Raw genomic sequence first — 15,816 nt, 5'->3', positions numbered from 1 at the left:
TTCCATGCTCATGGATAGGAACAATCAATATCATGAAAATGGCCATACTGCCCAGGGTAATTTATAGATTCAATGCCATCCCCATCAAGTTACCAAAGACTTTCTTCACAGAATTGGAAAAAAACTGCTTTAAAGTTCATATGGAACCAAAAAAGAACCCTCATTGCCAAGACAATCCTAAGCAAAAAGAAGCAAAAAGAACAAATGAGGCATCATGCTGCCTGACTTCAAACTATACTACAAGGCTACAGTAACCAAAACAGCATGGTACTGGTACCAAAACAGAGATATAGACCAATGGAACAGAACAGAGCCCTCAGAAATAACACCACACATCTACAACCCTCTGATCTTTGACATATCTGACAAAAACAAGAAATGGGAAAGGATTCCCTATTTAATAAATGGTGCTGGGAAAACTGGCTAGCTATATGTAGAAAGGTGAAACTGCATCCCTTCCTTACACCTTATACAAAAATTAACTCAAGGTGGATTAAAGACTTAAATGTTAGACCTAAAACTATAAAAATCTTAGAAGAAAACCTAGGCAATACCATTCAGGACATAGGCATGGGCAAAGACTCCATGACTAAAACACCAAAAGCGATGGCAACAAAAGCCAAAATAGACAAATGGGATCTGATTAAACTAAAAAGCTTCTGCACAGCAAAAGAAACTACTATCAGAGTGAATAGGCAACCTACAGAATGGGAGAAAATTTTTGCAATCTACCCATCTGACAAAGGGCCAATGTCCAGAATCTACAAAGAACTTAAATTTACAAGAAAAAATCAGACATCTCCATCAAAAAGTAGGCAAGGGATATGAACAGACACTTCTCAAAAGAAGACATTTATGCAGCCAACAGACACACGAAAAAATGCTCATCATCACTGGTTATCAGAGAAATGCAAATCAAAACCACCATGAGATACCATCTCACACCAGTTAGAATGGCGATCATTAAAAAGTCAGGAAACAACAGGTGCTGGAGAGGATGTGGAGAAACAGGAAGACTTTTACACTGTTGGTGGGGGTGGAAACTAGTTCAACCATTGTGGAAGACAGTGTGGTGATTCTTCAAGGATCTAGAACTAGAAATACCATTTGACCCAGCCATCTCATTACTGGGTATATACCCAAAGGATTATAAATCATGCTGCTATAAAGACACATGCACACATATGTTTATTGTGACACTATTCATAATAGCAAAGACTTGGAATCAACCCAAATGTCCATCAATGATAGACTGGATTAAGAAAATGTGTCACATATGCATCATGGAATACTCTGCAGCTATAAAAAAGGATGAGTTCATGTCCTTTGTAGGGACATGGATGAAGCTGGAAACCACCATTCTGAGCAAACTATCACAAGGACAGAAAACCAAATACCACATGTTCTCACTCACAGGTAGGAATTGAACAATGAGAACGCTTGGACGCAGGGTGGGGAACATCACACATTGGGGCCCATTTGGGGTGGAGGGTGGGGGAGCGATAGCATTAAGAGAAATACGTAATGTAAATGACGAGTTGATGGGTGCAGCACATCAACATGGCACATGTATACATATGTAACAAACCTTCACATTGTGCACATGTAACCTAGAACTTAAAGTATAATTTAAAAAATAAATAAATAAATTACTGTTAATCGGATTTTTGTTTTTACTTGCAGCTAAATGCTTTCTAACCGATGTCCATTATAACCTGTCTTATTAGGAAACTGCTCCTGGATGGTAAGATCACATGCTCCCTGTCTCTAACCCTTACCTCCTGTTCATTTTTCAATGCAGTCTGGTTTTTGCCTTCACTAGTATCCTGAAATTATTCATGCCAGTAGCACCCATGACCACTCTGCTTCACCTGAGGGATGCTTTTCAGCCTTTAGTTTTACTTGACATCTTTTTATCTTCTGACACTGTTAGCCATCCCCTCCTTCTCAAAATGTTCTCTCCCCTCGGCCTTCATGACATCATGATTTGTAATTAAACATCTCCTTATTTTTTTAGTTAAATGCTTGATCTCTCGAGTCTATAAACTTCATGAAGGCAAGGCCATGTCTGTCTTGTTCACCACTGCTCTTTCGGTGCCTGGTCTATAGTAAGTACTCCACAAACATGCGTAGATTAATGAACACTAAGGAAAGCAATTACTCATATAACTTAAAATACAGGAAAGGCATTAGTAGACGTTATGTAGACTGTGCTTGGTTGGTGGCAGACCTGGGGAAAGCAGGTCTTGTGATTTTTTAGCCCAGTAGCTTTTGTGTCACCCCACCACCTCTGTGCTTCATGGCATGTTAATATTTCCAAAATCTTTTCCTGGAGAAAATACAATTAAATAATGTGTTACCCTTTTGTCATTCATAATGCAGCTTTCCATACATGCTATGGTTTGATTTTTTCCCTACAACTTCATTTGTTGGAGGCTTCATTCCTCACTGTGGCAGTGTGGGGAGGTGGGGTCTAGTGGGAGGTATCTGGGTCATGGCATTTCTCATTAATGCCTTTCTCTCAGGAATGAGTTAGCTATTTCAGGATTTCTAATGGGTTCTATAGCTAATGGGTTAGCTACAGCAGGATTTCAGTCCCCTTTTTCTCTCACAAGCACGCCCTCTCACCTCTTCTGCTTTTCTGCAATGCTATGAAGCAGCACAAGGCCCTCACCAGATGCTATCACCAGGTCTTGAACTTCCCAGCTTCCAGAACCGTCAGCTAAATAAACCTCTTTCCTTCATAAATTACCCAGACCCAGGCATTTTGTTATAGCAACAGAAAACAAACTAAATACACTACTTGTATTCTAATTAATTAATGGCAGGGGATAAAAATAGGATGATAATTTATATTTTTATGTGAAGATTCATCAGAAGAAGGATATAATTAATTTGATTTTTGGTGGCTCCGCTTTCCTGGGACTTTAGCTAAAGAATGCTATTTGTATCTACTCATCTGACAAAGGGCTAATATCCAGAACCTACAAAGAACTCAAACAAAAGTACAAGAAAAAAACAAACAACCCCATCAAAAAGTGGGCAAAGGATATGAACAGACACTTCTCAAAAGAAGACATTCATACAGCCAACAGACACATGAAAAAATGGTCATCATCACTCGCCATCAGAGAAATGCAAATCAAAACCACAATGAGATACCATCTCACACCAGTTAGAATGCCAATCATTAAAAAAATCAGGAAATAACAGGTGCTGGAGAGGATGTGGAGAAATACTTTTACACTGTTGGTGGGACTGTAAACTAGTTCAACCATTGTGGAAGACAATGTGGCAATTCCTCAAGGATCTAGAAGTGGAAATACCATTTGACCCAGCCATCACATTATTGGGTATATACCCAAAGAATTAAAAATCATGCTGTTATAAAGACACATGCACACGTATGTTTATTGCAGCACTATTCACAATAGCAAAGACTTGGAATCAACCCAAATGTCCATCAGTGACAGACTGGATTAAGAAAATGTGGCACATATACACCATGGAATACTATGCAGCTATAAAAAGGATGAGTTTTTGTCTTTTGTAAGGACATGGATGCAGCTGGAAACCATCATTCTCAGCAAACTATCACAAGAACAGAAAACCAAACACCACATGTTCTCACTCATAGGTGGGAAGTGAACAATGAGAATGCTTGGACACAGGAAGGGGAACATCACACACCCGAGCCTATTGTGGGGAGGGAGGAGGGAGGAGGGATAGCATTAGGAGATATACCTAATGTAAATGATGAGTTAATGGGTGCAGCACACCAACATGGCATATGTATACATATGTAACAAACCTGCACGTTGTACACATGTATCTTAGAACTTAAATTTAAAGAAAAAAATACTATTTGTGTAGCCAAAACTTTTTTCCTTTCACAACTGCTGAGTTTCCTGATAATGTCAACCTTTCCTTTTGTTCAATTAAAATATGCACAACATGCTCTCAGTAAAATTCCAGAATCTCGTCTGTCTGTTATTTAATGTCCCACACAGTATACTTCAAGATGTTTTTTTCTGTCATCTTTCCTTATCAGTAGAAAAGAAGAAAGACACAGATTAGTTAGGATGTTAACATTAGCAACATAACACCACCCATAAATGTTTTGATAATGTGTTGACTAGAAACTGTTTTTGCAATTCCAAGAAGTTTTCATCACTCAAGGGAAGAAAGTGCCTATCATTCATCATCACATTCTTGAGAATGTTTTTCTGAACTGTAGACACGGACTTCTGCACATCACCAGTGTTTTCAAGTATGCTGGCTGTTTGCTGTTCACGGCCGACACTAACCTATCTCCATGTATGTTCCACTTTTCAGAAGCTAGTGGTTTCAGTTAGGCCCTTTTAAGTCAAGGTTCTCACCCAAGAACTGGCCAGCAAGCCATCAGGAGCCGAGAGCTTTGGGAACTGGTCTTTTATTCTGTTTCTCTCTCAGTGTCTCCCTCCTTATCGGGAGCTCTCATTGCTCCCTTGGGTTTATGGCTTCTATTTCTATCCATCTTTTCAGCTTCAGCTTTTAGTACTAACCAGGTTTTCCTTTGATGGTTCACAATCCAAATTCCCATGGAAGAAATCTGGTTAACTCTTCTCAGCTTTCCATAGTCAAGCTGTGTTGAAGGTCATTGTCAGCCCATGAATTGGCTGATACCAAACCTGGTGCTGAGGCCAGGATGGACTGGCTGAGTATGAGTGGGGGTGCTGGGGTAATCCACGAAACCTAATAGCACCTAACATACAACAAAAGGGAGAATGAGGGCAACTTCTTAAGGAAATCGGGGTAGACTTCTTTTATACTGTGCGTAGGATTTCTTTAAAATTTTCACGTTTATCTGAATGATCTAGTCTTTTATTCATCAGTTTTAGTGCTATATTAACTATATGATATGAATTTAATGTTGTACTTTCATTATTGCTTCTTGATAATATAGTATCCAAAAAAGAGTCTAAACCTATTTCACAGAGGAGGAACCCAGAGATGGTATGTAACTATCCTGAGGTCATGGGGTTATAGAAAGGCAGAGAATGAGAAGCTGATATCCCAAATTCCCAGCACTAACATGAACTGGATTAAAGAACCTAGATAATATTCCCAATAATTAGGAACCCTGTTTGTTACCAAAGGGATTTCCTTCTTTTCTCATCTAAGAGGACATGCCAAAGAGAAACAAACATGTGAAGAGTTCTAATATATAACTACTGTTATAAAACATTTAAAACGTAAAATTGGCACCTTTTCAAACCTTACAAGAAATCATTTTAAAGTTTATTCAAATGACAGAATCTTACCATGCTTCACAGTTTTTTTAATACTTAAGAAAACTTCTATAAATGTGTAATAAATGTATGCATGTATAAATTAATCATAAATGATAAACCACCCTTTACAAAAGAAATTGATTTATTCCATCAACTACACCCAAATAATTTCAAAAAGTATATCAAAGAATTATTTCTAAATTGATTTTTTTTCTTGCTGTACATAGCACTAAGGACAAACTGTCAGCTCTTAAGCTTTTGTTTGACCTGCTTTGTTAAATGCTTTGTGAAATGATATTCAGAACAGCACCATGTGATGTCAACTTGCATTAATTCTTTCCCAAAGAGAGGTGTTCAGTATTCAAACTGTGTTTGTACTGGCACAATCTATTTATGTTTCAGCTTCATCTCTGAAAGTTTACAAGTACCGCTTCCTTTGGAAGACTCTGTTCTTTCTTGCAACTTCTCTTCTAAAACAACCTTTGAAAGGAGAATAATGATGTCCTATAAAGCTCCTTTCAGGGAAGTCATTAAGAAAATGATAAATATTTCAGAGAATTGAATTAAAATGTTGGCTATATGTCAATGTTAAATTTTACTATTTTCATTACAGATATATCATGAAAAATTGAAACTATCATTTATTCATCTAAGGAAAGATTTCTCTATGAAGTAAATCCATCAACATTATACATGTTTTTATGTAAAAGATAACTTATTAATTTGTTTTCAGCTATCAAGAAAAGAATGCATTTGTTACTAAAATTATAAAATGTCCTTTAATTCATTTATAGTAATGATTGTAGATATTAGCAAACACCTAAATGTTTTGCTGATTAGGTGATGTGGGGTAATAAAAAAAATTCATTTCAAATTTCTTCATTTAAAAGAAAAATATAAATCATTTATGTATTATTCTGTCTTGCTTAGAAAACACTTAACAGAAAGGTTTCGTTAAGATTCTAAATCTAGACTTTGATGATTTTGAAATGAATTCCTGGTTTCCTCTATTCCCCTGGGAACCAATTATGATAATTTCAAGGACAGTCCTTGGCAAATCCAATTCAGTTGACTGCTAAAGGTCTTTTTTCAAGTTTTGTCCTTTCCACCTTTTTTTCTGAAGCCGGTTTCTGGTTGGTTCGGTCAATACCAAAGGTTCTTGTATGACGACTGCTGGGTAATTTTTGCCTAATAGTTCAACTTCCACTTGCTGTCCCACTTCACTTAGTTCCACAGGGACATACGCGAAAGCCAGGCTCTTCTGGATGCTGTAGCTATAGCTTCCAGATGTCGTGTTGCCAACCACCTGGAAAACAAGACCCAACAGTCCTCAGTGTCTCGGTCACAGCTCTGTGCTCCTCATCTCTGGGTGAAAAAAAACTGAAATACAGATTCAACTTACAAAATGGAAGTTTTCTGAAATGCTGTCTGGAGGCACAACGCCAGAGACACAGGAGGTAAACTTCACATTTTGAGAAGATGAATGAAAGCTTACAAATTATGAAAAGTAACTCTCAAGGTACACATCTGTATTACTCTGAAATTTCTCATTTTTAAAACAGTAATACTTAGTTTAGGCCAGGAGTAGTGGCTCGTGCCTGTAATCCCAGCACTTGGGGAGGCCAAGGCAGGCGGATCATTTGAGGTCAGGAGTTCGAGACCAGCCTGGCCAAAATGGTGAAACCCTGTCTGTACTAAAAATACAAAAATTAGCTGGGCATGGTGGCAGGCACCTACACTCTCGGCTACTCAGAAGGCTGAAGCATGAGAATTGCTTGAACCTGGGAGGCGGAGATTGCAGTGAGCCGAGATCTGGCCACTGCACTCCAGCCTGGATGACAGAGTGAGACTGTCTCAAAAAAAAGTCTATATAATAAGTTTGATTAAAAGATAAGAAAGTTATTGGAAATCAGGTCTAAAAGAAGGAAAAGCAGAAAATACAGAAAACTGTTGTCAAAACATTACATGGAACAAAAAGAAAAGGAAGACAACAAAAGTAAAACACGATACATAGCCCTGCTCAAAATGGCTTCTCCTGGCCACACTACATTGCACTAATCCTTAAAGTCTTACCGTCTGGCACAGTGGACTGCTTATAGCTGGAGCTTAAGACATCCAGGGACGGGAATCAGCCTGGTGATCATTCAGCTGCCTCAGCAAAGAGCACGCTACCATCAACAATCTTACTATAGCACTTCCAGTATTTTAGATGCTAACACATTCATGACTTTAATTGCAGACTCCTATCTCTGTAGTCCCAGTTTTTAATTCTCTTTGAAACCCCAAATCAGAAGCTCTCCATATGATTTCTAAACTTACTGCGAAAACTGGTTGATTGAAAAAAAAAATGTGAATACATTCATTAGTAAAAGTTTCTCTCTGGCTGATTGTTAACTGCCAAGTTATAACACATGCTTTAAAACTGCTGTTTTCCTTTAGATCATAGTTCAGTGATACAGGTAGGGATTAGGGTCAGAGAGGTTAGAGTTTCAATTATTGCTGGTTTTTTTTTTTTTTTTTTTCCTGGTGTGGAAGAAGACTACTGACTCTCCATATTTATTGCTTTATATTATAAGAATTAAACAAAGAAACAGAGACAAGAAAATCACTTTTGGAAATTTCACAATCACCAATTTGCAACAGAAATTGAGGCATAATATTTATGCTAACAAATACGTTGGAAGAATTGTCACCTCAGCCCACAACTGCAGGTGGAAAAACTCCTGGATTTTCACTTAATCCATTACTCAGTGATGAACATTTTTTGTTTTTTTTCCAAAGCCTTAGATGATTTTCAGGTGAATGTGTGTTGTTCTTCTCCACTAGTATGTTTCTGGCACAGTTAAGTTTAAAGTGATCTGGTCCTACAGAATGCCTCCATACCAGCGTGATAACACCACCAAGATATTCCTCACATTTAAAAGCTCCATGAGATGAAGAAGATGTCCACCAGCTGCTGTCTCCCCATCACCCTCACAATCCTGTAAGGTCTGTTTATCCTCACAATATATTCTGCAGGCATAGATGCTGTGGGTGGTACTAGCTATTTTCTTATTCTCATACAAGTTGGAAAGAACCATTTTCGCCTGTTTGGGACAAACTACTGGAGCCAAGTCTGCCTGAAAAGTACTTATTTGGCCTGTAACAGAAATGCCATGATCAATCGCAGAGAATTCTATTTCTCTTTGATTTTCACTGATATCAAAATCCAGTGCTTTTACCAAGCTTTCTGGCTAACATGCAAAAATGAGATCATCTTCACTCAACATCTTCCTCTTCAGTTTCTTTCTTTACATCTGGGCATGATTCTGTCATCTGAGATTTTGTATTGGAACATCTCTTATTTTCTCCACTCACAGGTAAAGAATACTTTCACCAATATTCTGTTATTTTCTCATTAAATATTTTGGGAGGAAAAGAAACATAGCCTGGATCCCAGGGACACAAAGCAGGTACTCTCTCTGAACCAAATGGGGCGGCCACATATGTATTTCCTCAAGGTTATTCAATAAATGGACAAGTTCTTGCCCTTTAAGCCAATGAGTATTCAACTGATGGAGAGGCGGAGCTGTACCTGGGTACTCATTTGGTAGCACAACTTGCAAGCAAAGTGTCCATTTGGGGTCATCTATATCATCACTAATTCTAGCACAAAATATTTTGGCACAGTCATCAATGACACACCATTCCTCGCCATCAATGGCTGCCATTACTTCACTTTCTTCATCCTGCCTTTGGTCACCCCTGCGTCCCCCTCAGCCATGTGGCCCTGGGAGCAGCTCTGTGGCTGCACCTAATCATTGCTTTTGTTTGTTTTTTGAGATGGAGTCTTGCTCTGTTGCCCCAGCTGGAGTGCAGTGGTGCAATCTTGGCTCTCTGCAACTTCTACCTCCCGGGTTCAAGTGATTCTCCTGCCTCAGCCTCCTGAGTAGCTGGGACTACAGGTGTACACCATCATGCCCAGCTAATTTTTGTATTTTTAGTAGAGACGGGGTTTCACCATGTTGGTCTTGCTGGTCTCGAACTCCTGAACTCAAGTGATCAGCCTGCCTTGGCCTCCCAAAGTGCTGGAATTACAGGAATGAGCTACCATGCCTGCCTTAATCATTGGTTTTTGAAAGACTTTCTTGGTAACCTTGGTTTCATTTCCCCACCTGTAAGAGAGAAATTTGGGTTTGGAGCCCTAGGAGAGTTAACCTGGTTTGCTTGAGCATCTTCAGAAAACAGGAAGAGACCTGTGCCGGTCTCAGGCTGTAATCCCCTGACTCACTGGGTCAAAAGCCCACAATCACTCTTAGGAGACTACATACACTGTTTCCTCAGCCCTTCTCATCTCCTAACATCCCAGCAGTCATTTGTCTTGCAGCCATTTGTCTTGATGTTTTCTGCATCAGTAAACTAAAAAAAGAGAGTCCTTATTTATGAGTGCTATTTTTAAAGTTTGCTTTGCTTTCTGCTAGAATTTACTTTCATTTCTACTTGAATTTCTCTCTAATCCAGGGGTTAGAAGCCCAGGGCATTTCAGAAGTCTGGCCTTTCCTTTTACCTTATTACTAAATCTCCAGGGAAATGTTTTCTCTTGCATAAATTTTAAACAGTTTTCCCTAAAATCTTCCAGGTTCAATTAGATCCATTCCATCTTTTAGTTCAGTGAACTGTGAGAACAATCGGTCCCCACCCTCTGCCCGGCAAATTCTCATTCTTTGTTAAAACAAACATTGACCTTCTTTTTACCAATGTGAATAATTCTCATCTATTTTTAGCCTTTTCTCATTTCTCTCTCAAATTATGAGAAGTCTCTATCTGACTTCCAGAAGGTAACATGGCGAATGGCCTTTGAAGGAAGTTAACATAATTTAAGTTTGATATTCTATTGTGTTTTTCTTTGACTGTTCCTGTGTGTTTTAGTTTACAAATAATAATTTTAAAAACCTTTTAAGCTCTCCAAACCTCTCCACAAACCTCTTTTTCAAAACTTCCTTCCAAGATAAGAATCTTTTATAACTGAGTCACCCAATATAAAGAAAGCCTTTCTCATGACCATCTTTATGCCTTGATTTAAAAAAAAAAAATTAAACCTCATTTAAGGTTATAATCCCTTTCTCCAGCACTGCCCTGCTCCCAGTTGGACTTGACCTTTCCCCAAGGCACTAAAGACCATCTGACATGCAATATACTTTATTTATTTTGTCCATTGTCCATCTCTCGCTCCTCTGGAATATAAACTCCATGAGGTCTGAGATTCTTGTGTTTTGTTCACTGCTATATCCCCAGTGCCTAGAATATCGCTGGCATATAGTAGACACTAAAAAAAAAAAAAAAAAAAAAAAAAAGTCAATAAACAAATACATTTGTACCCTATCTCTAGCACTGGAAATGCTTGCAAGCATAAAATACTAAAAGCAACACAAGACAAAGTCTGAAAATAAAAAGCAAAAATTATTTCATATCAGTCCAGAGTAAAGACGATCCAAGGAGAACCTCTGAAAAAGGATCAAAAAAGAAGACCATCTGCATGTTAAAATGATGACCTTACTAAGCATCAAAGAGCAGGCAAATTCATATTAGGAAATCCAAGAGCTAGAATCCTGTAATTGGATTAGCAGTTTTATAAGCAGATGGCAAGGAAAGATGAACAATATAGCATGTAAATGCAGTATATGCATAGGGCAAATGAAAAAAACTTTAGATTGGAGCTTAGGTTTTCAAGGTTTTAAAACTAATTTTGGTATCATCATATTTAAGGTGGCTAAAAATCAGTTGACTGTGGATGATGTGGGAATACTGAAAAATATAGCATAGTATCTCTTTCATTCCATGCTGAGTAAAACAGAAGGCTGGTGGAAGGGTAAGTGTAGACCGTATTAAGAAGTACCGAGAAAACTGACTGGGAATAGAGTGAAAAATAAAAAACAAAGGAAAAGATGAGGTGGGAGGAAATGTAATGACAAGAAGACGTTATCTCATCCAATGGCTTCATTTTACAGATGAGAAAACTGAGGCCCAGAGATCAGCTCAGGATCAGGTCAAACAGTTAATTAATGGCAGAGCTGGTTATAAGTAGAAATCATGTGAATTGTGGGCAAATATGAAATGAGGAAGAATACATATTAAGAAAAGAGGGCTGAACCAGAGATACAGAACAGAAAGAGAAAGAAGAGACAGGGAGAAAGGTAGGAACAGTTCAAACAGAAGAGCAAACTCAGCCCAATTTAAGAAGGAAGTAGAGGTCAGCCCATCCAGGCTTACAGACAGGTGAAGGCACTTGAGATCTGAGAAAAGTCAGTTGGCTTCATAGACTCTAATAACATTCACCTGATACTCAGATGCACAAGGATGTGGGTATAGAATTAAATTCTTAAGGCCGGGGGCAGTGGCTCATGCCTGTAATCCCAGCACTTTGGGAGACCAAGGTGGATGTATGACCTGGCTGGTGATCAAGACCAGCCTGGCCAACGTGGAGAAACCCCATCTCTACTAAAAATACAAAAATTAGCCGAGCATGGTGGCATGCACCTGTAATCCCAGCTACTCAGGAGGCTGAGGCAGGAGAACCACTTGAACCTGGGAAGCAGAGGTTGTAGTGAGTCGAGATCATGCTGCTGCACTTCAGCCTGGGCAACAGAGTAAGGCTCTGTCTCAAAATAAATAAATTAATTAATTAATTAAATTCTTAAGAAACTACAGGGGGACATCAGCAGAGAGAGAAAAGAGATCAAATTGATTTCTTTTATGTCTTAGAAGAAAGGACCAGAAATTCAAAGCTGGAAACTAGACCTGAGTTGGAGATCGGTTCTATCAATCACCAGCCATGTAACCTCAAGCAAGTTACTTCTGAGCCCCTCAAAGCCTCATCTTTAAAATGGAAATGATCATACATATCTGACAGGCGTGCTGTAAAGTTAAATGGGAGAGCACATGAAAAATATCTGGTATACAGTAAGAACTCAGTAGTTGTTAGTTCTTTGTTAAATTGACCCATGCTTTAGCCCCAAAGGCTGTGATTTGACACCACTGGCTTTCTCCACTTCTAGCACTGTTTGTGTTACTGATGAGACAGAGAAAATGGAAACAAGTATCAAGTAGGCTGCAGTGAATAAGAAAAAAACCCAGGCACAGAAGCTCTGAGTCTTGGGTAATGACCAAGCTGACCCTGTTCATTGTGGAACCGTTGTTTAGATGAGCTTTGAAGGCTCTATTCCCTCCCCGTGGTCTAAGCTGGGTGTCCCACACGTGCCTGCTAACACCAGGAAAAAACACACCCACACTCAGTTTCAACAAAATTGGGTTTTACAAATAGTAATAAAAAATGGAGACAGTAACTGAATGCAGAAAGCTTGGGAGAAAAAATGGAGAAAAAGTCCCATTGATACGTTATCTGACTTACCCTGGTTTTACGGAATACAAATAGAAAGAATGAAAAGTAACATTCCAATATGAGAAGGTGATTTTACTCTTCCTGAAGAGCCAAATGGTTTCCACTTTTTGCTTTACTTTCTAAGGTTCTACCCTCTATTGTCATAGATGTTTTCATTTGGATTTTTTCCCTGTTAATATGCTAATTGTCTCCTTCTGAAAGATCCATAAAAAGTTAAATCAGAATGCCAATTTTTTTATAAAACCCATCTTTTGCAGTTACAGACATGGATGTGATGAGCAAATAGATCATTTACCCTCTAAATCATACCCTCCTCATTGTCCAATGTATTTCAAGTCTTTGGGTTTGTTTTCTTTAAACAGAATATATAGAATTTTATGTTTTCAAAAATGAGCAACATTTCATTTTCCTTTCAGTTAATTGCATTCTGTCTTTTGAATGTCAGCTCAGAAATCAAAAGTGTGTCATCCCTCCAATAAATAATTAATAGCAAAAGGGTTTAAGAGAAAATAGGAACAAGGGGAGTTTCTGTTGCAGAAGACGCCACAGCCCCTGGCAGTGAGGTCCTCAGCACTCACCTTGCCATTGTACCAGATGCTTTCATTTCCCTCTGGATCAACATCATCCGTTGCCAAGGTGAGGCAGACCAGTCTTCGTTTCAGCCCCTTGGCTTTAATCTGTTTCAGTGCTTGCTTTCCTATGAAGTCTGCTGGCTGCAGGAATCCAAGATAATGATGATGAATGAATGCTCAGACACTGTGACAAGGTTAGAGATGCAAGCATTTAAATTTGTCTTTGCTATTTTCTCGCCAATTACACATTAAATAAAAATACAGATTGGATCAAATGTTTAGACAAATATTTCTTAGTCCTCAAATGACAGTATCAGCCACCTATTCCTTCAGAATATGTTAGACTTAAGGGTAATAACTTGTGATGACAATTTACCAGAACCACCTAGGCAGAAAAACATAAGGCATGTTGCAATGGTGGATTATGAAAGTGACCCTTGTGTCTAATGGGTCTGGACAGTGGTACAGGCTGTCAGTAAGCAATGTGCAACTCAATTTCTACCTATAGAAAGTCTTTTACAAGAAGAAAATTCACTTTTTTGAAACATGATGCTAAAACAACCCCAAAATGCAGTATTTTCTTTTTGCTTCTTCAGAATAATGTCTCTGGAAAGTATTTACCTATTGGGTCGCATTCATTAGTTCATTCTCAAAACATTTATTGAGTCCCTACTATGTGTGAGGCATAGTGCTAGGCCCTGTGTGGGTAACAAAATGAGTTAGACACAGACATTTTTATCCAAGAGTTTATTCTCTAACACTGTGCTTTTCAACCTTTTTTTTTTTTTTTTTTTTTTTTTTTTACTTCTTCCATGCAACACATGACAGATGACATTCCTATTCCTAATACATTCCCATGGACACACTCAGGGTCATTCCCAATGCAATCAATATAAGGGAATGAGAGTGAGAGCGACATTGTTATAGGGATAACCTTGAATTCATTCTTATGTATTAAAAAAAAAAAAAAGTAGTAATCAGGCAAACTGGAAGACTTCACACTTATTGGTAATACACCTTAATACAGCTTACCTGTGAGCAGGACACACAAGTGAGCAATGACTCCTCAGCAGAGACACTTAGCTAATAAGGGAGATAGAATTCGACTCAACCAAATGCCAGGAGACACATGATAAGTGTGATAAACTAGTCAGAGGTGAAGAGAGAGCACTGAGAGCGAGCGCCCTGGAGGAAGGGCTGACATCCATGGGAGGTTGGTGTGAGACTTCTGCATACTCTGCCTAGACAAGCATCTCTTATGTGAGGGAAAGGAAATTTGTGATATATAAATCACGTCTACAGTGAATGAGATTTAATCAGAGATCACAATGTGGAAAACAAGATTCTCGAAACAGTTCCCACAGACTACTCTCTGAAAGCAAAGAAAGGAAAGAACCAAAAACTTCGATTTCTTCACTGGCAATAAGAAAGAATATTTCATGCCTAAGATGTCCTCCACCACTAACATTTAGGACTTACACAGTTCTTTCTGCACTTGAAACATTTAGGACTGAGTGTAATAAATCCCCTTAACCTCCAGAGAAGCAGCAGCGGGGGTCCTCACACACCCTCACTGAGAGTCCCCCTCCCAGTCTATTCCTTCCCCAGTTTAGAGCCTCTAGGATGAATCCACAATGAAATATTATGTCTATGGATAATCCAACTTTAAATTGCTGACCTACACAGGAAGTTAGAGAAAGTTTCCATTAGCTGAGGTTAAAATAATGTACAAAATGAACATCCAATTCTCTCTCCTTCCCCAGGGTGATACAAATGGTGAGAACCAACTATAAAGCTTTATTATGAAGCCAGATCATGAAAATTTAAAGAAGATTGGGACTCGTGTTATCTAATATAGGGCAAATGGGGGTAGGGAGTCACAGGAAGAGCTTGATTCATTTGAATTCATATGTAGGATAAATTCATGATAACAAGTCATAACAAACCAAAGTTCACTATAGTTAAAACATGCAGAGTTGGTCCTTGAACGATACCACTTTAAGCTGCAGAGGTCCACTCATGTGGATTTTTTTTCAACTAAACACAAATAGAAAATACAGTATTCGTGGGGTTTGAAACCCATGCATATGGAGGGGATGACTTTTTGTATATATGGGTTGGCGGTTCTTGAGAAAACCCAGATTTTGGTATATGTGGGGATTCTGGAACCAATCCCCCACATACATACAGAGAGGGATGACTGTATATCTAAGAAAGAATTCTATAACAGCAACAGTTTTTTTTTTTTTTTTTTTTTTTTTTTTTTTTTTTTTGCTTTTTAAAAAGGAGACTTGCAATCATAGAATAATGATGACAAAGGGTGCTTTTTAGAGTTCTTGTCTACATTGGAATCAATAACTATACTGAAAAAGTTTTATGTCTTATTGTGTGGAGAAGCACTTAAACAAGAGTCAGTGACCAAACGCGTTATACGGTGTGATTTATGGAATGCCAGCAGATCTGAAATTATTTCCTCACCTACTGTCATAGAATCTGAATCTTTACTATTAGAGATACATTTACAGCTTGAAGGTTCTTAATCTTCCTGAGTCTCCTATTCAATAATTTTCTTTCAATTATTTATTCAACTGTT

General features: G+C 38.3%; 1 protein-coding gene and 1 pseudogene across 1 annotated transcript in view; both read right to left on the bottom strand.

The window, feature by feature from the left end:
• Window positions 1–5,891: 5,891 nt before the first annotated feature.
• The window catches only part of DMGDH (dimethylglycine dehydrogenase), a 77,259-nt gene continuing 67,334 nt past the window's right edge, over window positions 5,892–15,816 (bottom strand). Inside the window, 3 exon segments of the mRNA XM_010364103.2 lie at window positions 5,892–6,389; window positions 6,391–6,579; window positions 13,230–13,364. Of these exon segments, the coding sequence (XP_010362405.1) occupies window positions 6,363–6,389; window positions 6,391–6,579; window positions 13,230–13,364 (351 nt within the window). The 3' untranslated portion in view covers window positions 5,892–6,362.
• Window positions 7,133–9,036, bottom strand: LOC104662972 (annotated as a pseudogene).

This window comes from Rhinopithecus roxellana, chromosome 3 (genome assembly GCF_007565055.1).
Source record: "Rhinopithecus roxellana isolate Shanxi Qingling chromosome 3, ASM756505v1, whole genome shotgun sequence".
Taxonomy (NCBI): Eukaryota; Metazoa; Chordata; class Mammalia; order Primates; family Cercopithecidae; genus Rhinopithecus; species Rhinopithecus roxellana.
This window is presented reverse-complemented; position numbering and strand designations above follow the sequence as displayed.